The sequence below is a fragment of the Rhea americana genome, unplaced genomic scaffold, assembly GCF_003343005.1.
Source record: "Rhea americana isolate MKP2758 unplaced genomic scaffold, rheAme1 scaffold_29, whole genome shotgun sequence".
In the NCBI taxonomy this organism is placed as follows: domain Eukaryota; kingdom Metazoa; phylum Chordata; class Aves; order Rheiformes; family Rheidae; genus Rhea; species Rhea americana.
In genome coordinates, this window is record NW_028186412.1 from 2,204,522 (window position 1) to 2,229,846 (window position 25,325).

At 36.8% G+C, this 25,325-nt stretch overlaps 1 protein-coding gene across 1 annotated transcript in view; it reads left to right on the forward strand.

The window, feature by feature from the left end:
- The window catches only part of CNTN5 (contactin 5), a 269,415-nt gene extending 247,193 nt beyond the window's left edge, over positions 1-22,222 (forward strand). Inside the window, exons 20-24 of the mRNA XM_085309094.1 lie at positions 3,284-3,393; positions 13,941-14,127; positions 14,524-14,636; positions 16,049-16,217; positions 19,218-22,222. Coding sequence (XP_085165220.1) covers positions 3,284-3,393; positions 13,941-14,127; positions 14,524-14,636; positions 16,049-16,217; positions 19,218-19,321 — 683 coding nt within the window. The 3' untranslated portion in view covers positions 19,322-22,222. The remainder of the gene's footprint in view (positions 1-3,283; positions 3,394-13,940; positions 14,128-14,523; positions 14,637-16,048; positions 16,218-19,217) is intronic.
- Positions 22,223-25,325: the final 3,103 nt, after the last annotated feature.

Consider the following 25,325-nt stretch of genomic DNA (forward strand, 5'->3'; position numbering starts at 1 on the left):
AAGACATCTTTTTATCCCTCTAGACAAGATTCTGGAGGCTACCTTATCCTATAGGCAGTCGTGGCATTCCACATCTAGTGTCCCCAAATGAGGGACATGTCAACCAGTCCATGTCCGAGGGGCTGAGTTGAGCGTAATCTCACTTGGTTTTCCTTAGAGATGAAAGCAGTTTGCTGAAGTATCTGAATCAGTTTCCCAGATCTGGAAGATAGTTCCTGTAAATATTTCCAGCAAGGGAGAAAATGATATCACTTTCTTTACCTTTAGAATGACAATAGGTAATCACACAAGAGGGAATCCTCCTTCTGRTTTCCTTACTGTGAGATCCCCTTTGTGGATTTTTCCATGGAAAGGAATTATCTCAGTCATTGCTCCTTGCTGAMGTCTGAACATATTAACTATGGGGAACTGCAAATGCCTAATAAAGCTGAGGTTCTTAGGTTCAAATGAGAGCTCAGATTTTGAGTTAGGGAAGTRTGTAAAAAAAAATTGTTTCTTGATTCAAAATTGGAAGTGAATTAAGTGATTGGACAAGAGAACCTGATGGAGGTACTTTCCATTGGAGAGTTAAAGCATCATTTGATGAACATGGAGATGCTAGGCTTGCTTTTATGCTTTTATGTTAGATGACATGAATATCTTTAAGGATGAGTATCTGAGGAAAAACAGGTAAGTTTAGGGCAGTAAATTCAGTACTGAGAATGCAACAAAAGCTAATAACTAGCGCTACTTTCTCTTATCTGCCTGTATCGAAATTCAGGATTACCTCTCTGAATGCCAGACCAATGCAATTAGTGTAATCCCTTGTTCTGCTATATTGTAGCCATCCCTTATTGAACATTTCCTTAACGTGAGATTTCGGCACATGAAAAAGACTGTTTTGTGGACATTGTACGCAGCCTTCTGAGAACTTACTATCCTGTATCTTTAAGTTGATCAGGGAATATTAAAAAGATCATTAAAGATTATTTTTTCCTTCAGGAAAGATGCCAATAGATTTAAGATAATGCCAAGATATTAACAAAGGAATATGATTATAATACCAGCAACCATTATGGAAAAACCTAATGAACCTGTCAAACTTATCATCAGTTCTAGACACACAGAATAAAGCATGACATTGTACTGAGCCATAGACTAGAAATTATATGGTCCTCATCCTATCTGAATCAATAAAAAATGCCATTTCATCTCCATAAACTTTCAGAGGCATAATGTACCTTATTCCTAAAAATATCATTTCTGTTCTTTTGCTGAATACTTACGTTCTTAGTGTCTAATATCAGTGAAATTACAGTGAATAATTGCTGGATATGTAAGAAATGCATTTGTTTCACATTTTAAAAAAAGCCAACTATTTCTATTCCATTTGTTGAAAACAATTTATTTTAAAACATATCAGAAAATATTCTTTGTTTTGTTCTGAGCAATATATAAATGACCTCTAGTGAATGCTATGAAAAGGAAATGATTTCTACATTTATAGAAAGTGTAAAGGCTGCCAACTAACATTTTGTGTACATCAGAAATTATTTATCCCACTGCAATCTTTTCTGACAACAAGGTAATTGCTTCAATAATACAAAAAAATAGAAAATAGCTTTTGCTGCACAAATCTTAGTAGTACATAAAATGGAAAGCAGGGTCTACCTATKGAACAGAAAATCATATTATGAGGAATATATTTCTTTGTTACCTGAAAAGACCCATATATATTCGATACTTATTAGTAATACACATCATGGGTGACTACCATTTTGCATCACATCAGAGATGCTTCTTTTCTTTAGAAGTAAATAAAAAAGAAGATCAAAAAGAGCAACAARCATTGAAAATTCAACAGGATGAAAAGGATGAAAAATATCTATAAGCCATGTCAGAAAAAAAATATAGGGCCCTAGTGCCAGAACAATCCCTGCAGTATGATCAGAGAGGTGGGTAGTTAATGAGTCGAGACTGTTACATAAGGAAATTCCCCTAAAAAAAAATTCATTTTTGAAAAGCTCTTTGATGTATCTCCCTATATGATAAGAGTCAGGACCTCTGCCTGCCATTCAGGAGCAGATCAACACATTAGAAATGTAATGAGGAACATTAGCCCACGGAAGAAACTGCAGGGGCTGCTGCTGCAGCGGTATGTGAATTCACTTATTTGTTGAGCAAATAAACTAAACCAGGACGGGCGTGAAATGCTGCTGCTGTGTGCCTTGTTGATGAGCAAGCCTCATCCCTGTGTCACGAGTTCCTTGAACAAATTTGCACCAATATTTAGGTAATAAAGCAGAAGACATTTCCTTAACTTCTACCTTGGTGTGATGTCTGAAARTTTTGGGGCACTCTTCCCTCCCAAGGCACTAAATTGCCATACAGATTTGGGATATATAATGGGTCTGTAGCCTGTCCTGGCGCTCTGTATGTGTGCTCATCCAGGCAACTTCCCAAACCCTGGAAGAAGCTGGACCCAGACATGAGGGCAGGGAGAGATCCCTGGCACCTGCCTACCTTCCTGCATATGCCTACCTGCTCTGGAAAATCAGGAGACCAGGACTGCAAAATGCACTATAAAGAGCATCATGATGGAAGCATAGATGTAGGGCTACTGTTAACAACACAGCTAGAGGTACCTATTATAGGTGTTAATCTCTTCTCTTGAACAGTATGCATCTCAGGCCTAAAAAGGTAAATGCTTCAACAGCAGAGGGAAGATTGGATGTCCCAGATACTGGTACCTATCGCTTCAAGGTTTGTTTATTGATGACATAACAACATAATCCTCAAAAATTCTTTTACTTAACACTTCACTACAGCTCTGGGTATCACTTCTTGTTTGGCATAATCTTATTTGGTATAAAACTAACTGGGCATGCTAGCTAGGTACTAAGCTGACATAATGGCACTAAAAAGCCAGGAAGAGAATGAATGCTCCCTTTACTYCTGAAGTTAAGGTGATTCAGGGGTATGAAAGCAAGGGGGACAGGGAGGATCATTTACAAGTATTAAAGATTTTCAAAAACAAATCAGGAGGGACATAGACAAGGGATTCTGTCATAGTTTGGTGGGCCTGTTGTCAGTGATAAGATATTGATGTAGCATGACACAAACAAAGAAATACAATAATAATCTTTTCATCTTGTTCAGTTTTTYGTGTTCCCCATAAGCGTCATATTATCATGTGAGTATTAAGGTAGAATAAAGGAAATAAATGACAGTTTCAGATGGAGTGTTTTTTATAAATACAAGTTGTTACAGTGGAGGTTTATTGTTTCAATTTTTCTTAATATAGAACCCAGCGCTGCTCCCATCGATGTCAAAGCCACGAGTTTGTCTGTATCAGAGATTCTTGTTGCGTGGAAACATATTAAAGAAAGTCTAGGAAGACCACAGGGATTTGAGGTATGAACACAGAATATCATAATGAGAAATCTTGTTACTTTTGCTAACGTTGCATTCTGCTAACATGCAGCGTAGTGAAGCTTGAATAGAAATTACGCACATTTTAGCATACACACAGCTAGCTGCAGAACGATGGTCACAGCTGTAGCACTGACACATCTTCTTCTACATATTCRTACTTTAAAATCATTCAACACTAGTTCTTATAATGTCTCTTTGACACTTCAGAAAGAGCTGAAAGAACTGCATGCGTCTTTCGCAGGCTGGGGAAGATTAAGTATTGACTGCTTCCAGCTCTAAGTGACCAGTTCAAACTTGTTATTTACTGAGAGCTATCAACACWCCGAGACAGAACAGCCTCTGCCATCTGTGCTGCCATCCAGCAGTGGCCTGGGGACATCTGCTGGGCAGATCATAAAAGTCAGATGTGAGAAGGGGAAGCGGCAGGGCACCTCAGCTAGCAAAGCTCTGCTTAAAGACAGACCTGGCCATGGACCTTCCCATGCTTTGGATCCAGTCGWCGTCTTGCATTCAGTTTGCAATCCACACTGCCAGGAGCAGATCGGATCTGGGACTAAACTTGTCCTCAGGCCGCAGTAACACATCCTGACCTTGTGGTTCAGCCTGCCCTCACTCTCGGATATTTCAATTTTCTGTCAGTAGAGAGGCTGATTTTGGGGTGCAGGTTGTGTGACCTCCTTTAATCCTTTAGACTGGAAAAACTCTTGCCTGTTTATCCGTAATAACTATGAAAAGAAGGTAAACAAGTAGATTTGATGCAGATACTGATGTTATGGCCAAATATGATAAATCCAACACTAAGTTATACTGAAGTGATTATTAACATTATTAATATCAAAAACCAAGTGTCTGGGCTTTCCCCCAGAAAATATTCTAGTATAGGTTACTACTACTGAACATAACTTTCTAAACTCAACTTCTACACAGTGTTTACTTTTATTTTAGAACTTGAGACAAAATTGTATTCACTTTCAGAAAGTCCTAAAAGAACTATTATCAAGGAAAAATATTTTTATACCCTTCATATTCTCTTGTTATTAATGTTTGGTGAAAGCGTAATAGAGCCAATATTGACTAAGTAATGTGTTTTTTTCTCATCTCTAGTTTATGTCCATATTTAAATGATATTCCTGATTCAAGAATTCTGTAGAATATTAATTGCAGGGCTATATTAGTACTTCCAGCACATGTTGGTTATTTTTTATACTTTGAAAAAAGATATACGATGCTCAGACTATGATGCTCAATATAGCCCTTACGTCGCTAGAATAGCTGATTACCTGTTTAACTTGATTTACTTGGTGTGGATCAGGTCAAGACACAAGTAACTACCTCAGGTAAAAGATTTTTAAACAAAACATGTTCCCCTGATTTTGCCACTAAGGACTTACCTCTTGCACCTTCTTCATTCTCTGAGTTTCCTTCCTGTAAGTCATGATCCAGAAGCTTAGATACTTCATTACTTTCTGTCACCAAAGAAAATCCTAKCTGGACAAAACATGTTTTTTTTTTAAACACAGAGAAAGGAGTTTTTCTTAGGTAAATTTACATAAATAAAACRTTAACTCTTAATAAATTCAGGTTATTATTTTTTTATCTTTTTTTTAATTTAATGGCCACAGAATCACGCTTAAGTTCAGCATTTCCTTAGATATCCTAGGACTGTTATATTTGTCATCCCCTAAGATTTCCTTTAGAGCAGAGTTATAGTCCGATTGAAAGCACACAATTGCAACATCCTTGACTTTACTACTGCATTTAATGATTGTGTCAAACCATCTAGACTTAGTGCCAACATGGTACTGACTCCATCATACTAWAAAACTCAGAGAGAGACTCCTGGTCTATAGTTCAACCTCTATAGTTTAGTTTTAACAGTCCTGTGGGCTACCTTTACATCTCTGTAACTGTCTAGCACGCAGTGGTCTCCCCCAGCACCATGTGCAAACAAGACCTGGATGCTCGCTGCCATCACTGGTGGCATCACTATTTCCTTTAGGAGGACATGCCAGTGCATGGGCAGGAGATGGGCCACAGCTCTCTCCAGCAGATTCTGCACAACCAGAACAGCAGTTTTGTGTCACAGTGTAGATGTAGTCTGTTAGTTTCTTTTTCTCCCCCCCCCTTTTTTTAACTTGATCAGCTTTAGCTCCTTGATACTTGGATATTTCTGTACTGCTCCCCAGTGGAGTCCTGGCAGTGTAAGCATAATCCCTCCCCTGAGGTCTCTTGGTTGTCCTGATTTCTTTCCTAGATTGTCCCTGGTCTCTTTCCTCATGCTGAATTCTGCAAACCCTTTCTCAGTTCTCTCTCATAGTATTTTAGCCACACTCTTGCTCTGCATTAAATACGTTTTTATCCCTTTGCACTCAGTTTGCTTCATCCACCAAAGGTRATATCTAATGTCTTTCCTTTTAGAACGGCGTTATATAAAGAGAACAAGATTACATCCAATAGAGRTGCTATTCACCCAGCAAGCATTATCCCTCTTCATTCCAAAGCGTTCCACTYGCTACTAAGCTTTGTCTTCAATTTCCMAGCCAGTCTTTTATCCTCTGAAATAACTTGCTCACTGCACCCTGTCTTTTTCACTTCAGAAAGATGGCTTTTTCGTTACTCCCCTTCAGGTATCTTGACATCTCTTAAATGATACCTGCTATTTTCACTATTATCCTCATTCCATCAATCACGTTGATTCTCAAAATGCTCTATTAGTTTTGCCTTGCATCTTTTTAAAATAAAAGATAGATAGAATAGATTTTATCAAGTGAAAATTATTTCTCTATTTTTTTTTATAATTTTAATGTTTTTGTATTATAATTTGTATATATAAAATTTTGTATTTACCTGCTTGTCACATAATACCTCCCTCAGCTCTATAGATGCACCCTTGTGAAAGATGACTGAGACGAGTAGTTCAGTGGACCCTCTTCATAGCCCTCTTGTCTTGGAAAGTGTTTAGCCCTCTGGAGTGCAGCATACTCTAATCCCCAATAGTAACACTGATCTGCTCTTCTTTTCTCATGGACTTCTTAAGGGTGAMTTTGGCAATTATTATTGATATAGCAATGATTATTAATACTGAATTGCATTCATATATTGGCTCCTCATTGTGCTGTGTATCAAGTTTAGGCTAGCATGAATATTACAATTAAGGGATATACAATTGACAGAATAAAAAAATATAATATATAAAAATACTTCCTGACTCTCTACTGCCTTTTTCCAGGAGGGAAAGGCTACTGCTTTTTATTGTTTTTTTTATTTTTCCTTGACTTCTTCTCCTTCTTTGCTGACATAGCCAAAATTTCTTTGTCTACTTTCTGACATAGAAGTCTTTGGAGAGTAGATTTTACTCTTCCTTCATTTTCAAGTGTAATTATGATCAGAGCAGTCCTCAGTAAACAGAAGACAAAAGAAAGTGAGTCTTACMCTGCTTTCCTGCAGGACACAGTGCAGTCAAAGGACTGTATTGCCAGCTCTTTTCAGTTTCATTTTTGGCAGCGATTTYACCAAAAACCAGATAATATCTTATAAGATCAGCATAGTGGGTCAGTGAATTACAGAGTTCATTTAGGAACACTAAATCTATTGGCCCAATTTTCTTAACATACTGAAAATTTCTCCTTAAACCATTCCCATGGTGTGWAAAGAAAGGACTCTGTAGAGCAAGTCAGCAGGAATAAGGTCCACCTCTGCAAAAAAAATAAAATAAAAATAAAATATGGGGCAGCATTGTGCTTTCCATCATGATTCATTTTCTTCAGCTTCTATGTACAGTAATTTAAATCACAAAATGATTTTGAAAGTATTATTGTACACAGTATGCTGTAAAACATAGCCCATAATGGTCCCCTAATACATAAATAGCAAATAGATAATGTACAAAAATCTAATGGCTTTCAAAAAAACGAATAAATTATCTCTTTTTTTATATACTTTTTCCCATTGTGGTAACTGTGATAATTGTGGACCACAYGTAAAACATTGCCTTCAACACATATGTTGTTGAACCTATGCAAAATAGTCTGACCAGCAAAATGTCAGTCAGCCACTGTATTTTAATGTCTCAATTTGTATTCTGCCTGTGGTCACTACAGCAAYGACAGCCACTTACACAGTCTTCACATTGCCTAGACTTTTAGCAATAGTATTATAAAGGGAAGGTTGGGGAGGGGGGGTTTAACATTTGAATGTTTGTACTCTAATCAGCAAAAGTGACAGACTATTTACTACATATGGACAAGTTAGCAGTGACCCAGTTTCCATTCCAGCCCTGTTTGCACTTTGTAGTAAGGAGTAATGAAAGGCAAAGGAACTTGTCCAATTTCACATTGTCATCTCTGAAAGGCAGCCTTAACTGCTATGTCACATGAGTTTTATGCAAGGTTTGCTGTAGTCATTTGCATCTTCCAAAGTGCATATTATTCCTGACTTCAGTGCAGATTTGTCAGCTGTCCGCCTGACCTTACTAAATATATGCCAGCTACACTTTGATAAAGTAGAAGTAGCCTTAAACTTGGTCAGATTGGTAGGAAAATTTAGTGTGCGGCTAATATCTATTATTTAGAATCCATAACCTGAAGGTTTCAGCCTTTGTCAATGTTTTCTTTGTCCCTGGTAGGAAAAGGAAAGGATTATTGGCCAGAAGAACAGATATTTCTGAAGCTGATTTTTCTTTTTTCATTTCCAGAAAACCAAGGCTAATCTAAATATAAATCACAAAACTGAAGTCTTTGTCACTGGAATTCCCTCAAGAGACARTAACTTGAATAACCTAATCAAAAGATCAATTTGCAACAAAAATTTATAAAAAAATAGAAAATCTTGATTACTATTTTYAGAGACTGGACTTGTTTAAACYCTATTTAAAAGCATTCCAGTGCCAYATAGACATAATTTTTCCACCTGAATATGAGGAAGAATTTCTTTACTGCAAGAGTGACAGAGCACTGGACCAGGTTGCCCAGAGAGGTTGTGGAGTCTCCTTCTCTGGAGATATTCAARGCCTGCCTGGATGCRACCCTGTCTAACATGCTGTAGGTGACCCTGCTTGAGCAGGGAGATTGAACTAGATGATCTCCAGAGGTTCCTTCCAACCTCAATCGTTCTGTGATTCTGTGATTCCATTCTATCTTTTCAAAGAGAAATATTTGATAATGAGTTTTTGCTGTGCCTTACATGTACTTTATCTATTTTYACACTGGAACAAAAAATGATGTCTATTGGTACTGGAATCCTTTCAGTGTAGTGGAGTATGTCCTAAAGTAGTTTACAAAGAGTATATAAATAGCTCTACCCAAGACCGGAAAAGCAAGACAGAAAAAAGYAATTAGTGTTTCACCAACCTGAATACCAATTTACTAGACTGCACTTTTGGAATGAATAAATTTTCCCAAATATGAAAATAACAATGGGATAGTCTAAACTGATAAATCAATATAGCCTACAAAGCTATTCATATGCAGATTCAAGCTACTCTAAAATTCTGAAGACAGTAAATGTTTCCTACAGTGTACGAACCTAGTCCAGTTGCTTTCAAAGTCCTAACGGTATGGGTCAGGCTGTAGATCTCTCATGAGGGCCTCAAGAGAACCATGTGCTTTGTAAAGACTGTGTCATAGTTTGTTACAACATTATTAGTTTTCTATTACCTAAAAGCAGAAGCTTAGCTAAGTATTTATTTTTAATAAAGAAATATGAGTAGATTCTTGATGATATTCCTCAAGGTACAATATCAACATTTGTCCCACTTCTTTGCAGGAATATGAGAGAGAAGCGAGTACCTGAGAAAAGAGGAGGTGGCAAGCTACTTTAGATAAGACCCCGAAACCAAAGGGTGCTGAACAGTTAATTCTTTCATGTTTCCAGTCAGGAACTGTTTTGGTGGGGGTGAGGAACTGAGGCTGACTGACCTTTTTCAGAAACCTCTTATTCTGAAGGGCAGTCACACCAACACAGACACGATACAAAAAACAGAAGCCGAACAGTTTTTGTATCAGCTCATGGACGGCAAGTGTCTTGGTTTCTGAATGTTGTACACACGCGTTGTCCACTCTCCATCTTACCTTTTTGCCACCACAATGAACAGAATAGATGCGGCCTCAGCTGAAAACACAAGGGACAGGGCTGCTGTGTAACATCACACGCACTAGGGAAGGGTATAAATCTTTTGCTTCCCAGAGTAAATCAGCACATAGGACAGAACTCCAGAACTTCAATTTAAAAAGTCTCACGGGCAGCCCTAGTTGTTTTTTTTCTTTCTTTCTTTTTTTTTCTTTTTTTTTTTTACATTAGAAATGTCATGCTGCAACGTTCCAAGGCTTGCGTATGGGATTTCAACCAGAGCTTTGGACAAAAGGACAGAAGTTATTTATACACTAACTATAACTTAAATACCTATGAAACTCACTAACAATTCCACTTAGAAGAATCTCAGAAGTAAGTGTATCGCTACAGTCCCATGGCCATCTAAGTGTTTCCAACCTCTTCTCCTGTACCAAGTACTTAGTTCTGCCACAGCTGTTGTGCTGGTGCTAGCATTTGCATGACTGGACAGTGCAACAGTTCAAGGAGCTGATCCTCCCCAAAAGGAACCCAGGAAAGGAGAGGGACTATTTTTTGACCAGATCCCAATCACACAAATGCTGGTATCAAAAAAGAATGCTGGTATCTGCAAAGAAAGAGGTAGGACCACATAACTGACTGTGGGGAGAACAGGACCATGGCAGATTTCATTTATTTTGCCATGTCAGCACACCTGGAAGCAGTACTRCCTAACTGAATCAAATACTGTGCAAAACATGCAATGTCTGGTGTTGTTATTGCAGGTCCAGCTCCTGGAATGTGATTAAATGATAATCACAATTTCATTTTACCCCCTTTTTTTAATAAATAAAAATATTTCTAGCCCTGGTAGCAGAAAATGAAATAAAACACCCAAAGTTCAAGACCCAATAAGAAAACAAGCTTTCCAATAATGATAATAAAAACAGATTTTCTGAAGTCTGAATTATGCTTTCTCTTTTTAAGGGTTAGCAACAGTGCTTTCAGCTCACCTTCTCTTTTTYACTCCCCTAGCACTTTCTATACTCTTAATTCTTCATTTTCAGTTTTGTTGGTACTGTTGAAGCTGGTAAGTCAGGGAGCCTTGGAAGGTTTGTGTATTTTCAACCAAGAAATGCTTAGATTCATCCCACCTAATTTAGATACTTATCTGATATGCCTAATTTGGAGCTTTAATTCTCTGTGGTCAACTGAAGATCTAGTGAGTTTAGAGAGGAGAACCTACCATTAGATCAGATGAATAGCCAAAGTGCTATTATGTACACACTAGAAACCAATTGGGAAGGAAAGAGTAACACTGTTTAATGACTCTTTAATCCTAAAATTTCAGGAAACTGGTCTATAGCTATTAGAGGAACAAAATTTTGAGATGGAAACATTTTTTTAACATGATGATTTGCTTTGAAGAATTCCTTAGTTCACGATCAAAACAAAGCAAAAAGCTGCATRTAAATGTTCCTATGTCTCCTCTAGTCAGTGGTTCGTTTAAGTATCACCATTGCTTTCTCTTCAGAACAAAGAAAGAATTGCGTTTCTGGGAGCCAGATGTCAAAACTTGCTGTTCTTTGGCTAAATGAAAAACAATGAAAAGAACAGCAAAACTTTAGAATTTCAAAATGAATGAAGTATTAAAAGGACCAAATCTGTTTTTTTTTTTCCTTTTCTTTCATCTTTAATTTGTGRGGTACTCTTTTGTGGTGTATGTTTCATGTTATATCAATATTCAAATGTATAACTAAAAAAAGCTATTGTAAGTGGGATAAATCTCTTGTGASTAGTGCAAATTAATGCGTAGAAAATAAGATTTTTTTTAAAAAAAGGAAATATAAGTCTAAATAATTGAACAGCCTGTSTTAAGAATGAAATCCAGCACTTTTAAAACATCAGCAATGTCATCATCTGTTCAAACTGAAGTAAGCTCCCCCACCACTGACCTTAGTCAATAATCATTTAAGTTCTTTTTTTTTTCTCGTAASCTCATTTTCCTCTAGTTCATTTTGCTCTCAACAGATGAATGTGTGCATGAAGAGCCTGAGAGAAAAGTACATTTTGAGATCAAAGTCCAAACTTACCTGGTAAAAATTTAAGGGGAATTTTAAAAGCAGGGACCAAACATTTGAGGCTTTGAAGTACCAGGGAAGCTGGAATAAGATCATTGCCAAGTTGCRTTTCATGCCTTTGCTGATTAATAGAGTATATACAGTCCCCTGGGATTGCCCCTTCGCCACGGGGGAATGCCTSTGTCGTGTGGTGCAGCAGAAGTGGTTGGGAACATGCCATGGTTATTTTTGCAGACTTAACATATGCAAAATATAATTAGTCTCCACACTGACGATGCCTTGTAATAGTACCGGAGAGCCTTTCCAAACAAATGGAGAATATCAAAAAGGTTACATTATGYTCCCAGCTTTTCTGCCATGCTCATTATGCTTTACTATATATGTACTCCTAACCTCGACACTTTGTTAATGTTTTAGGAAATCGTGTTTTCACTACTTATATTTTTTTTAAAAAAAATAGCTTTAGTGCAAAAGCTGAGGCTGTTGAGTCAGTAAAGCTCCACATAGTTTTGCTTCTGGCTTTCCAGGCCCAGGTTTTCACAACTTCAGTTGCATTTCCACCTCTGGCACTGTTACCCTGTGTAACCTTGGGCAAGTCACTCTTCCTTTCAGACCATTTCTCTGTCAGATCTTCATCACTTTTGGCTAATTAGACTGCAGTGTCTCCAGGACATGTACTCTCTCACTAGCCATTCATACAGTGCTTAATACTGTAGGGCTCTAATCAGTGTAGTTTCAAGTCTATACGGTTKTATTACAGGTAAAATGAAAGAAGCTGACTGCCCAGCAGACAGTAAATATTGAAGGTTCAGCCCTACTGGGTGAATAAATTGTTGCTGATTCTTCTTCCCTTCCAAGAAAGATGCAAATATCTGTTACTAAAGAGAACACCAGTTTTWGTCAGGCATACAGCTAGAAAAATATTTCAGTGAATCATACCTATTTCCACAACTGGTGACTGCAGCTAGAATTGTTATGTGAGCTGATATGAAATTAAAAAAGCAGCAACATTTGACATGARATAATGCAAACACACAAAAAATATATTTACATTAATTTTACAATTAAAAGGGAAGACTCACAGCATCAGTTTTTAATTTTTAAATGTTTTTGGCATAAATTGATATGCCTTCCATCAAAGTTAACAAAGTCACTTTATTCAAGTGAAGATATGGCCTTAAATTTATACTGTTACAGCCAGGTCTTTTTAGATTATTTTGTTTAAAAATGGCAACCCTGGTGCAATTATAAAAGGTCAGCACTGTACTCACTCGTCTTATTTTCCTATGAATGACTTGGGTTTTTTTGTTCACCATTTACTGGGATACATTTGCAGGAGTGCTGTATTGCCCATGACCTTTCTCTCAAAGGAAAAGTTATCCATATATAATATGAATAACTTATTATGAAATAACCAGCTTCACAGAAAAGGTCAAAAATGTGGGATAAATGCAAGTACATCTCAGCGTGAATAGTGGTAAACTAAATGCAGGTCTTTGAATGACACATTAGTGAAATCTTCTGTGAAGGGAAAATTGGGCCCAAAGAGAATTACTCAGTTGCATAGGTCACCTAGATACATTAGCAAGAGCCTGCATATTTTTTTTCAATCACATCCTTCAAATTCCTGGTCCCTGGGGGACTAGAAGGGAAGAAGCTAGCTCTGTGCTGTAACCTCTCTGAGATCACAATAAACTCAGTATAGACACCAGACAACAGAAATCATGGCCCATGAACCACCAAAAGTCATTTAGGCTTTCTATGTATGAAAAGGAAGAGCCAAAGCACACTGTCAGAATTATATTTGACAGAAACTTATTTATATCCAAGTAAATAAAACTGAATCCACATCCTTTTTTTTCTTCAGATAAGTTTAGTTCAGTCTATTTCCAGATTTCTCTAGGTGTTCTGTCATTTCCTATTCATTACACTGATAAGAAATCTTTTGGCTCTGACGTGTATGGGGCCAGGAAGGGAATACTGCTCACACCATTTCTTCRATGATTCAGTCAGAGCTTTTCAGGATGAAGGGCAGATGTTTCTGATGACCTGCAGGAACCTGAGCTCTCCTTGAATTCTCTGAAATGCTTTTGACTTTCTGTCACCAATCATCCTCTGTTCTTCTGTCCTGCTACTCACGACTTTTCTTGCCAGTACACAAGTATTTCAACATGCTTTAGGTAATTCAGCGATATTCTGAATCTTGCCTTTTTGGAGGAGTGAGCACTGCTTGACTCTCAGGTTAGTTTACAGCTCCCACATGTTCAAAAAGGCCTGATTGATAATCAGACAACAGATAAGACTGGCAAATAAAAAAAATAAAGAAAGAAAGAAAAAAAAAGTAAAGCATAATTTTCTCAGATGCCTAGATTAATCCTCCGTGTGCTCTCTTGTTGACAGGTTGGTTACTGGAAGGACATGGAGCAGGAAGAAGCAGCAGAAAAAGTCAAAACTGAGGGAAATGAATCATCCATCCTCTTGACAGGATTAGAAGGAAACACATTATATCACCTAACCGTGAGGGCATACAATGCTGCAGGGTATGGACCACCAAGCACTGCTGTGCGTGCRGCAACCAAAAAGTCCCGTAAGTGATCTCAGCATCTTTTCTCAAAAGGAGAAGTTAGGGAGCAATGCCTACCCTCTTGRGTTTCCCTTTAATGCAATTGTAAAATAATCAGGAATTATGTATAGTTTTAACTCGGATTTATATGATTTTCATTCATTACAAAAGTTAGCTTCATAGAAAACAGAACTGAGCATTTTTGACAGATAAAGAAGATGATAAAAGAGTTCAAGTTCATAAGCTCTGTATAATATCTATTAAACGATGGTTCTGGTGCAAAAAAATATTTTAACAAACTCCAGCTACTCCAGCTAGATATGAGAACCTGCAAAAAAAGGAATACTTTTTTTTTTCATTTTTAAGAAAGCTATCTAAAAGTATAACTATGTATATGTTGCTTTTTTTTTTTATCTTCAGCTCCCAGCCAAGCACCAAGCAATATTATGTGGATACAAGACGGCTCTCACGTGTCTCTTGGATGGGAGCCAGTCAGACCTCTAGCTAATGAATCTGAGGTAATGGGATACAAGGTCAGTGTTTCCCCTTCCTTCCTTCCAAGCAGTTGTATCTCTTCCTTGTTTGCTTTTTTCCTTTTCTTGCTCTTCTGTGCAACTAAAATTTGCTATGCAGATTTTCTGCAATGCTTTCACCAGAAAAAGCAATAAATAAAGGTAAAAGAGCAAAATGTCCCAATACTTTCTCTGTCGTGATTTTCAGCTACTAATCATAAACTGAGTGAGCTCTGAGGGGATTGATTCATCATCCCTGGCCTAGAAGTGGCTATTAATGAGACCAGACTGCAGGGAAATTCCTACTAACACTTCAATTTCACTGTGTTTGCAGTAGGATTTAGAGAAATGCAGAATAATGTGGCATCTTAAATGCCATTAAAATTAATATTTTTATGGAGCAGAAAAACAAATACTTAGGTTTGTTTTGTGATTATAGTGGKKATATTCAGTGCCTGTAGCATCTGGCATTTAAAGTTTTGAAGTTTTAAAGAGTAAAATCCAAATTAAYKSYWAAWWAMMARKYMWWAAAAAAGAATGAGAATTTATGGCAATCTTTTAAATCAAAATAGAATGATTTCAATTTTCTTAATGARTATTGATCTTTTTTATGTTAAAGCAAAGCATACATGTAAATATTTCTATAGACTACAATCTGTTATTCCCTCTGATGTAATAGGAAGTATCATCAAGAAAGCGTAGAAGTTGATAAAATAAAAAAGTAGTTGATTCAAGTAAACCAGAAACTGCTTTAACCTTTATCAAAATAGTCAAGAYTCAGAAAAAGTTCTGTTGACTACTTAAGATTTTAACAATGCTCTGACCTTTTCAGTTTTGTCTGGGAACAAAGACTCTTCTGCAGAAGTACCAAAAAGACAGCAAAATACACTGTTCTATTCCTCCTACTTGGGATAAGCATATCCTGAGTTTCACAGGGGGTGCACAGATAGATCTGAACTACTCTCAATTGACTTAGTTGGCTAAGGTAAAGCCAGTGATGGTTTTATTCAGAGAATTTTCTTTACTTTTGAAGCTGGATTCTTGAACTAAAAGTCTGAATATCCATATGAATTTGGGGATATGAATTTGAAACCCAAAAGACATTTCAAAAGAAAGTGGGTCACTTGGCAAGTTTTTTATGTAACACCTAAACCTGGAGAGGGCAAATCCTGCATCTTTGCTTTGGATCCTATTCAAAGTCTTTTCACATCTATTAATTGTTAATACACTTTGCTACTAATATATTGAAGCCATTTTTTTTGCAGCGTTACGGGGAATAAAAGCACGTAACTTAAAGTTGAAATGTCACATCCAGAAATCTTTAATGAAAGCCTGAAACAGTTACTGTTTCAATGGTTGTGTTACCTACACAAAAGATCTAGTATAATGCCTGAATGACCACTATGATTTTTCATTTCCTTTAYTGACCGTAGGTGTTATTTAGGCAAGAAGGCCAGAGCAACAGTCAAGTTATAGAAACACAGAAAACTTCTGCAGTGGTACTTCTTCCTGATGTTGGTGTCTATATTATTGAGGTGTGTGCAGTCAGTGAAGGAGGGGATGGGACTGCTAGTCCTCAGATCAGAGTTCCATCTTTTTCAGGTAAGGTTGCCCGTATATATGGAAGAGTGGTGATTATAGCAATGCTAATAAAAAAATTAACACCATTAACTCTACTTGAAAAAAATGTTCTCACAACTCTCAMAATTCAATAAAATCATTAATCAGAACCTTTAGTTCTGTGAACATTTGTAAATGAAAATACATATGATCTTGCAACAGGATAATGGCTATATGTTTGCTAAAAAACARTACTCAAAGGCTAGTCTCACAGAGAACCTTAAATCTGGTGTCACAGGCAAGCAAACTTATGGGTTCCTCAGTCACCGCTGATCTGATAACAGTGCACAAAGCCTTTAGCCATTGCATGTTCTGAGAAGAAAAATCCTCCGTATTTCATGTTGGTAATACGATAAGCAAAGAATGTCAAAAATAAAGGAAGATACAGAAGAGGGTCTTGTAATCATAATGAGGAGTCATATTTTAGAATGGTTAGACCTGCAGAGAATGACTGGTGCCACTTGTAGTTGAACTGGCGAGGAGGAACCTTTCTTTGCTCTTCAAATAGTCCAGTCAACACTGAAAAACCCCATGCTAATAGATAATACATTCTCAGCAACTGTTTGCTTGTGTCTTATATCTATGCAAGGTCACACAGAATTTAGCCAAGGCCAACTATAAGCTTCGCTATGTAACTATGATTTTTAAGTCCTTGAAAAAACTGCCTAATGTAAGTAGGTAGTTGCTTCATAGTAAAAGCTAGACATCTATTTTCCTCTCCCAGACCTCTGGGAAGCATCTGTCATCATTCTCTCACTTTATCAACAGCAATAGAAAAAAGTCTGGACTACGTATTAAGGCACTAGAAGAGTTTGAGCTTATTGTGGAGAAGTTTATCCATTGCACATCAGTGGAAGGACACTTAACTATCAACCCCTTCACTTGTTAGGTCTCATGGGAACAAATCTCTTTAGTTTGCCATTAACATCTATGCCACCAGTGAGTGCACTGRTCAAATACTGGTTCATGTACCAGGAAAACACAGAAGAACAAAGTACAGTCTGTCCTTTAATGCAAGTGACCTCAACTCTACCAGTACAGTCAGGTATTAAAACAATATTATATAGTTGCCAAAAAAAAAGTTATTAAGATTAAACAGAAGCAAGATAGAGGTGCTGGTAGCAATGACTGTTGTGCAGTTTACCTCAGTAAACATAGTAAGCCCATCTTATCAGCAAATACAAGACACCAGAAGTACAGAGGATCTACCCATAGCTAACTATATTGTCTTTCTACAAAGTCAGATTCAGGATGTCACTAGTCATATTCCATATCCATATGTTCATTATTCTTGATCCAGAGGATGGAAAATTAATTTAAATCACAATATTTGTGTTAAATAAAACACCTCTTAAATATTATTACCCTGTCCCTAGCCTGACATTTTACAGCATTTTAAGCCCCAAAATATATAGCCAAGAAAAATATAGGTATCTAGTGCCATCTGARATGCTCAAGGGTATTTGAGACATCCATATGGGGCTGATAAACAAGATAAATGCTTGTAAACAAGGATTTACAAGAGACCTAGGCCTGTCTAGGGTATCAGGAAGCCTGAAGGGATACTCCAGGGTATCTCAGATACCATTAGATGTCCATGGCTAGACAACAGAATTTGGCTGTGTCTACATGTGAACTAGGGGTCTCAGATACCATTATAGATAGATGGAATGTAATCTATACAGACAGTGGAGCCTAGATAGCAATTCAGCTGACCATCCAGAAGACAGAATTCAAATATTTAGACATAGGCACCTAAGGGCATCTGAGACGTCCTAAGATATTCTAAATGTTTGCACAGAACTGACAGACAGGAGGTAGGACTTACAGGAGACCCACATCATTTTGGACAACCAGCTGGAGGTATAGCATCTCACACAAATAAAATAGCATTGGTTAACCACATTTAGGTAGTTGAATCTCGTTATATATGCTAGCTTCAGATTAAGCTGAGTATCGCTATAGGTTCCATTGATTCACTGGAGTAGGTATTCCTTGATTACAGCAGGACTTTGGACACTCTATTCATATATAGAAAACAACACATAAAAACCTTAACTTAGAGACTCAATTCAGTTGCCCAAATACAGGCACCCAGTGCCATGTGTCCTGTAATATCGCAGATGCCTACAGTTACTGTTCCTGGACATGCTGCAGGTCCAGCGCCACACCTGGAGCCACTTGTGCGTAGCTCAGATACCAAGAGCATCACAGGTGGAATTAGATGTATATGTTAATGACAACAGGATCATTCTCAATTGTTTTCATCTCAGCTTGTAATGGCTTATTACAGTATTAACGTATTATCACGAAGTAACTAGCTTCTGTTTCTTCAGTTAACTGCAATTGATTGAGTGAATTCGAAGTATTAGTATTATGCAGATAGGAAAGAGCTGGAGGAATTAATGGGAATAACAATTAAAAATACTTTAGCTATCCTTTCTTATATGCCAGTAGTTCACTCTGATGTGTTGTCACTCCCAGCCCACAGTACATTTTCCGTTAGCTGCAATAGTATATATTTTTAAGGGGCTATGCTGTGACCTAGTGGTCACTGGGTTACAGGGAAAAGGACTATTTTCTCCTCTGGACAAACATCATGATCAAGGGCTAATTTTCATGCCTTTTTACAGGAAGAACACTCACGACGATGATGACTCAGAATGCTTTCTGCAGCTCTTTTTGATAACATTCATATATCCTGTTGGAATTTCCTTCTTATCTGTAGACTGATAGATCTGTAGACTGATATTTATGTGTAGCCCAATAGAGCAGTTGAGTTTTTGTAGCTGTCACCATAAAATCCATAACTTCCTCATGCCTGTGTAGGGAATCTAATTTGGCATAACAGGTCTCACAGGATAATACTGTGTTTAAAAATTAGGCTTTTGCAAGTATTATAGAAAGCAAATCATTGTTAACTGAATGTACTAAGATTCATTTGCATTGTTTATTCTTTAATTTCTTTACTTTTCATTTCAGGAGGAAAAGTAACTAGTGCTCAATCTACTTTACACGCATTCTCTACTTCCTCACCCTCTGTAACATTGCTTTTGGCCCTGATGGTTCCTTCCGCCACTTGGTGAAGACTTCAGACTTCATCGTTGTTGTTGTATGTTTGCTTTAGCTTGATGACACCCAGGGATGGAGTCTTATGTCTGTGGAAAAACTGGCAACCCAAGCTAATGCTCAAAGACCCATAGAAATACCTGTGGAGCACTTCGAGGAGTGCTGGGGACATGGTCAATTAATTCATCAGGTTTTTTTTTTCTCTTCAGTTTCTTTTTTTAAAAAGTCCTCTGGGGAGGGGACACTTACTGGCCCAAAAATATGCAGATTGTATGTAATAAACTTTTGTAAGCAAATGTAATTTCTGTCAAATGTACTTTACTTTTTTAATATATTTAATTTGGTGACCCAGTCATGTATCATTAGATGTTTGAACAGTGGTGTCTAGTACTGTACATCTGTTTGGTTTGGAAAAAAAATCTTTTTTAAAAAAGAGGAAAAGTTTGATATAGCTYTGTCTATTGCTTTTGTTGCATTCCCTGAGGTTGATTATTCGCACTAAAAAGACAGAAAGAGAGAAAAATATACTTCAGATATATAATCTACTCCAAAAGTACAAAGATTTTGTTCTGAAAAAGTACAAATAYGTATTAAATTAGCAAAAACTTGTCAATGCAGTATTAGGCAGCACACTCAGAGAGTAAGAAAAGGGAGCAGAAAAGAATCTTGTTTCATTGCAAGATAGCCTGAAAATGATTAAACACAGACTTAAATGGAAACAAGTGCTATTGTTTTTCATCAAATGCCATGTGATGTAATGTTGAAGGAATCAGATATTTATTCTCAATAGTAAGTACAAAGTCTATTCCTAATGCATACAACAATGAAATACCCACTGAGCATATAAGCATAATATATGCAAGCTGCCAAGTGGACGAATAAAACAATGCAAGCAGGTAAACCTAGTTTTTCCAACCACTTCTTAGTCATAAATATTCTTTTTCCTCCAAGTTCATTTTTTAGTAAAATTATGTACTTCCCATATTTGATAATTAAGCTAAAGCTCAGTTGGTTAGAGCATGGTGCTAATAATGCCAAGGTTGTGGGTTCAATCCCCATATGGGCCATTTGTTTGAGGGCTGGACTAGATGATCTCCAGAGGTCCCTTCCAACCTTACCAATTCTATGATTCTATGATTCTAAAGTATGTATGAAACCATATTATGAAGAGAACATTAACTTTTTATGAAATGTAGCCATTCACACATACAGACTCCAATAGGTTATGTTTTGGAGAATGGTGTCTCCAAAAAAATGCTTGGATAAATACTACTGAGCATCACCCCACTTATTTAGTTGACTGGTTCTATTTCTAGGGATCACTAGGTAGAAATTATTCTTGTAGGGACTGTGTGCTGTCCATTTTAATCTCAGTCTTGTTTGCTGTACCAAAAAGTTTTCCACTCAATAGACAATTTGGACATTTTTTTCTACCTTTAAACCAGAATGATCCCCAGTGTAAGTGGTGTGCGTGTTTGTATAATATAGTGTGTGTGGTGTTATGAGGAAGGGTGTTTTACTACCTAGGGATTGTGCCTAGGGTGAACATTCTCTTGTCTAGGAAAAATCAAGTGTATGATGCTCAAAACAGTTTAACAGGTACGTCCTAATAGCATAGTTCATCTAGCTGTCCGTCCCTCTAATAGATTTGATGCAGATCTGTTTTGATTGATGGGTTCTGTGACAAAAATGTTATTATTTTGTTAGCTTCACAGTACACTCTAACTGTGCCCTTTCGTAGCACCTTTAAAAATAGTAGCCAAGAAAGTACAATGCAGATCATGTGCTTGGTAGATAAAGCTGGCTTTGACTAACTTACTTTTGTCTTTTGAATGTTTTGCCAGTATAATTTTTCAGAGGTGATTCAGCTCATATCCTTGCTATCCACTAATAATATTAAATCAAACCCAAAAAAAGAGGTTTTAAATGTCATCCTGTTTCTAGGAAAGCAAAGGCACAATGACTAGCTGAGCATGAACTGTTATGTAGTTACAGACAGAAAAAGACTCTCTATCTCTGCTTTTGGAATAGGAGTTTGATCAGAGAAAGGAAGGTGGAATGCATCTTGCTGGTAGAGTAAACTCAAACAAAAATAGCTACATGCTGTGATGTGCAAAACAGCAGCATTTCCACTGTGCAGAGAACTTGCATTAGCAGACCATCATGTTTCAGAGGATTAAAATCAACAAGAATAAAAAGTGATGAACCAAAAAGTAAAATGGCTATTTTATCAATCAGCTAAGCATAATTCCCTCTATTTTTTATACAGTTGCTTGCCAATGCGGTTCATTTCAGAGTATTCAGAAAGGTTACAATCACTGCTGGTGGCACAATCCACTGCTGGTTAAACAACTCTATGAATACAGAAAATGGCTGTGCTTTGTAAGACGAATAAAACTCTGATAAAGACATAGAGCTGCATCCTGTAATATTTCAACCTGTAGTATCAARATATAGATAAAAATACTGAACATACCATCAGGTAATGTAGTTGTATTGCAGGGACAAAAAGGGGTATGTTTTATATTTAACATGAACAGAATATGTATTTTGCATCTTAAATATATGAATAAACATGTTTTAAATGTTTAAGTACCTATGTATTACATATTTGTTACTTTGTAGAAGATGTTTCCTTATCATGACATTTTACCTTTTATTTTTTAGCTGCAATGGAGAGCTCTTCCTTCTTTTCATGTAAAAGGTTGTAATAGTGCAGTCTAGCGTCACTGAGGAGACTGTATTTTTGTACATGCCACAAGACATGTTTGGGTAAAAATAGTTAGAAAGAAACTTTGTTGCCGACTAAAAGAAAGTTACTGTCATGGCCCATATCAAAATGTTAGATATATTGTATACAATCTGTATATATACTATATATAATGGTATATACTACGTGGAAGACACAGTAATATAATAGTTCCTGTGTACTGTTCTTGTAACATTAGATCTTTTTAATAAATAATTCTCTTTTTATTGACTTYTACCTTATCTCCTGTCAGCTTCTGAATTATATTCATAGAGGACAGGGTGATGTGAACATTTCGGATTCCGACAGCAACAATCTTCCAGTTACACAACTTTCAGAAAGAATATGATGAATCTGCAATAGTGAATCTGGACAATGGAGCCATTAAAATCACATAATGTTTGGCACCTTTCTAATTTCAAGTATATATTGGTTTATCTGGTCTGATATGTCTTTTATAATTAAATAATTGAAAGCCTCAAGAAGGCTTGAACTATTAATGTGACAATTTTACCTAATAAACATTGCAGAATAAGTCTGCAACATAAATTACCTTCTGAGATAAAGTTTTCTGCATTTTTAAAAATAATGAAAAAAGATGCTCTATAAGGAAGCCACCAAGGGTAATCCACTATGTACACTGAAGTATTAAGTGGTTTCCAGGACACTCTGACAAATGTCATGTTCTTTCAGGTGTCACTGAGACCCCATGGCTGTGCAGACACAAAATCACAGCATGACTCTTTCATGTTCTATTGAAAACCTTAGTTGCTTTGTCTTACACTTGAAACATTTTSTGTGAGAAATCACAAGAAAAAAGTTTTCAGAAATACACACATCCTTTTTGTGGAAAAAAAATGCAAAAATGGAGAACACAATTATGGCAAATGCATTTCTTTTTTTGATTTTTTTTTTTTTTGAGTTTTTAATAATCCCCAATCACTGCTTTATGAAATGCATATTTATAAGAGTAAATGACTTTGCAACACAATAATAAGTTAAAAAGCTCATTCTGGAAATAAAAATAGATTGCCACAGTCTCCAGTTGAACTGAGACTTCAATTACAAAATGGCCGTTGCTTAAATAGCATATTATATCAGGACTCCCATTAAATTGTTTACAAATGTCACAGAAAACTGCAATGACCTGTTTTTGCTGACGTGGAGAAGAGTGCATATTGAAAATCCATATCCTAGCAGAACTTCTATCAAACTGTAATCCACACTTGGCCTGTTATGGCCGTCATCCCAATTCCTCTGAAGATGAAAGACATTTTCCTTCTTAATTACTTCCTACGTTCTGCAGCAAAACAATGTCAGTGGTAAGAGAAAACGAACAGCATTTTACCACGGTAAGTTAGCTGGCTTTAGGCCCTGAGCAYGTTTGCACACGGGCTGCTTCTGAAAGTGCTGGTCTGGCTTTGTAGCATCAGGGACTTTTCACTTGCTTCCAGTAAAAASAAACAGGAGACTTGACTTTGCCAATGTTGTGGTGCATTTTTTTAACACTTTGTACAAGATACTGATAGTGTATATACATTAAGCCTAGAAAAAGCTAAAAATGCAAGCCTAGGAAAAAAAATCAATAGTATTAACTAAATATGTCAGCTCACATAAGAAACCTTCTTGCTTCTTCTTTTATTATGATCAAGTTGATATGTCWGGCTGGAGAAAAACACTTTCCTTCCCTTTTGGTCTTTTTTCCCCCACTTTTAGGCCCAAACTAATCATTTATAAAAAACACCAAGTGTCTTTCTAAAAGATACGGTTATCAAGACGAATAGCAAAGGCAAGCATTGCACATGTGTTAGTCAGAAATGAAAGTATCAGCATATTTTGGTTTCATAACAAACATAAGAAAGTAAATTGCATCAACTTCCTTTCAGTAACAGAAAATATATGAATAAAAGGATACTGAAAGCATCTGAAGCATGTCTGGGTCAAAGGTTTAGCGAATACTATTCTACTGTGAGCTGCCTTGCCCTGACGCCTGGCTGAGCAAGCATTTCCCTTTTATAATGACACCATCTCTTATCTCCTACAAAAAGGAACTTTTTAAGGCAGGATAATAGAACAGCGTCTTCAGATATTCCTTTCAAACTCCATCAAATCACTGAGTTAGAAAAGAAGTCTCAAATCAATTTGCTTAGTTTTGTATAATATGTATGCCCCAATCTATCATTATTTTGGAGAGTCATTCTAGGTGATGGAAACATTTTATCTGTATACTTCTTCAAAGTGAGAAGTTGCACAAGTGCCTTAGGTGAAAAAGCTGAATGCCTRCTCTGCTCTGACCACTAGATGATAATACATGGGCTGTCAGATGGATTGGTGAAGGTAATGCAGGAGCATAATATTCATTCTTTTCTAACAGAGAAAATTCTAGTACAAAATGTTGATTTTTTTGATCATTCTACATTCATTTTAAGTTTTGTTGGGAAAAAATATGACTCTTTGGAAGAGAGAAAGAGTTCCACCAAAGAGCTGAAAGTTTTTGAAAGAAATTTGTGCTAGGTAAACCAAGCTGCACTGGGTCAATACTGGTCAGCCAGGCCCAAATTAAACTTCCCAAATCAAGACAAGTAGATCAATGATGCAGCRTAACTCAGCAAAACAGTCTGGAAAGAGATCATGGAAAGAATGTCAAAAGTGACTGAAAGTGTAGGAAGTGAGAATGACAGCTCGTAGGGTTAGCATGCCTCCTTGTCGCAGTCCTGGGCCTCAGCCACAAYTAAATCATTCCAGTTTTAAAATTGGATGAACTCTGCTTGATTTGATGGAAGTTAGACTGGAGTGATCCAGTAAGGAATTATGRGAACTGTATCAGATCAGCTATAATCAAAGTTCTTTCAAGTCTGTTAAAAACATGAACACAGACATATGTGCCAAAACTGGTCGAAATTTCATCAATAATGAGCCAAATCATAATGCTAGGCAGTGTCATACTGACCAGCAGGAGGATGCCTGCTGGTATATAGCATAATTCAGTCACTAATGTTAACTATGCATCATTTGTACGTACATTGCAGGAAAACAGAAGCTGTGGCAAACACCACAAGCAACGAAGAGACAGTAAATGATGAGAAACCGAAAGGAGTCAATGAACAAGGCAAAGATAAAACAACCATTGTATAAATCTGAGCGTGAGGTCACACCAGAGTTCCCAGGTATCAATCCAGTTTGTTCTCAGCCCATAAATAAGTCAGTGGCTCAATAGCTGAGTTAATAATTTATGAGAGGTAGCTCTCAGCCGAAACAAGTTGCGTGACTAA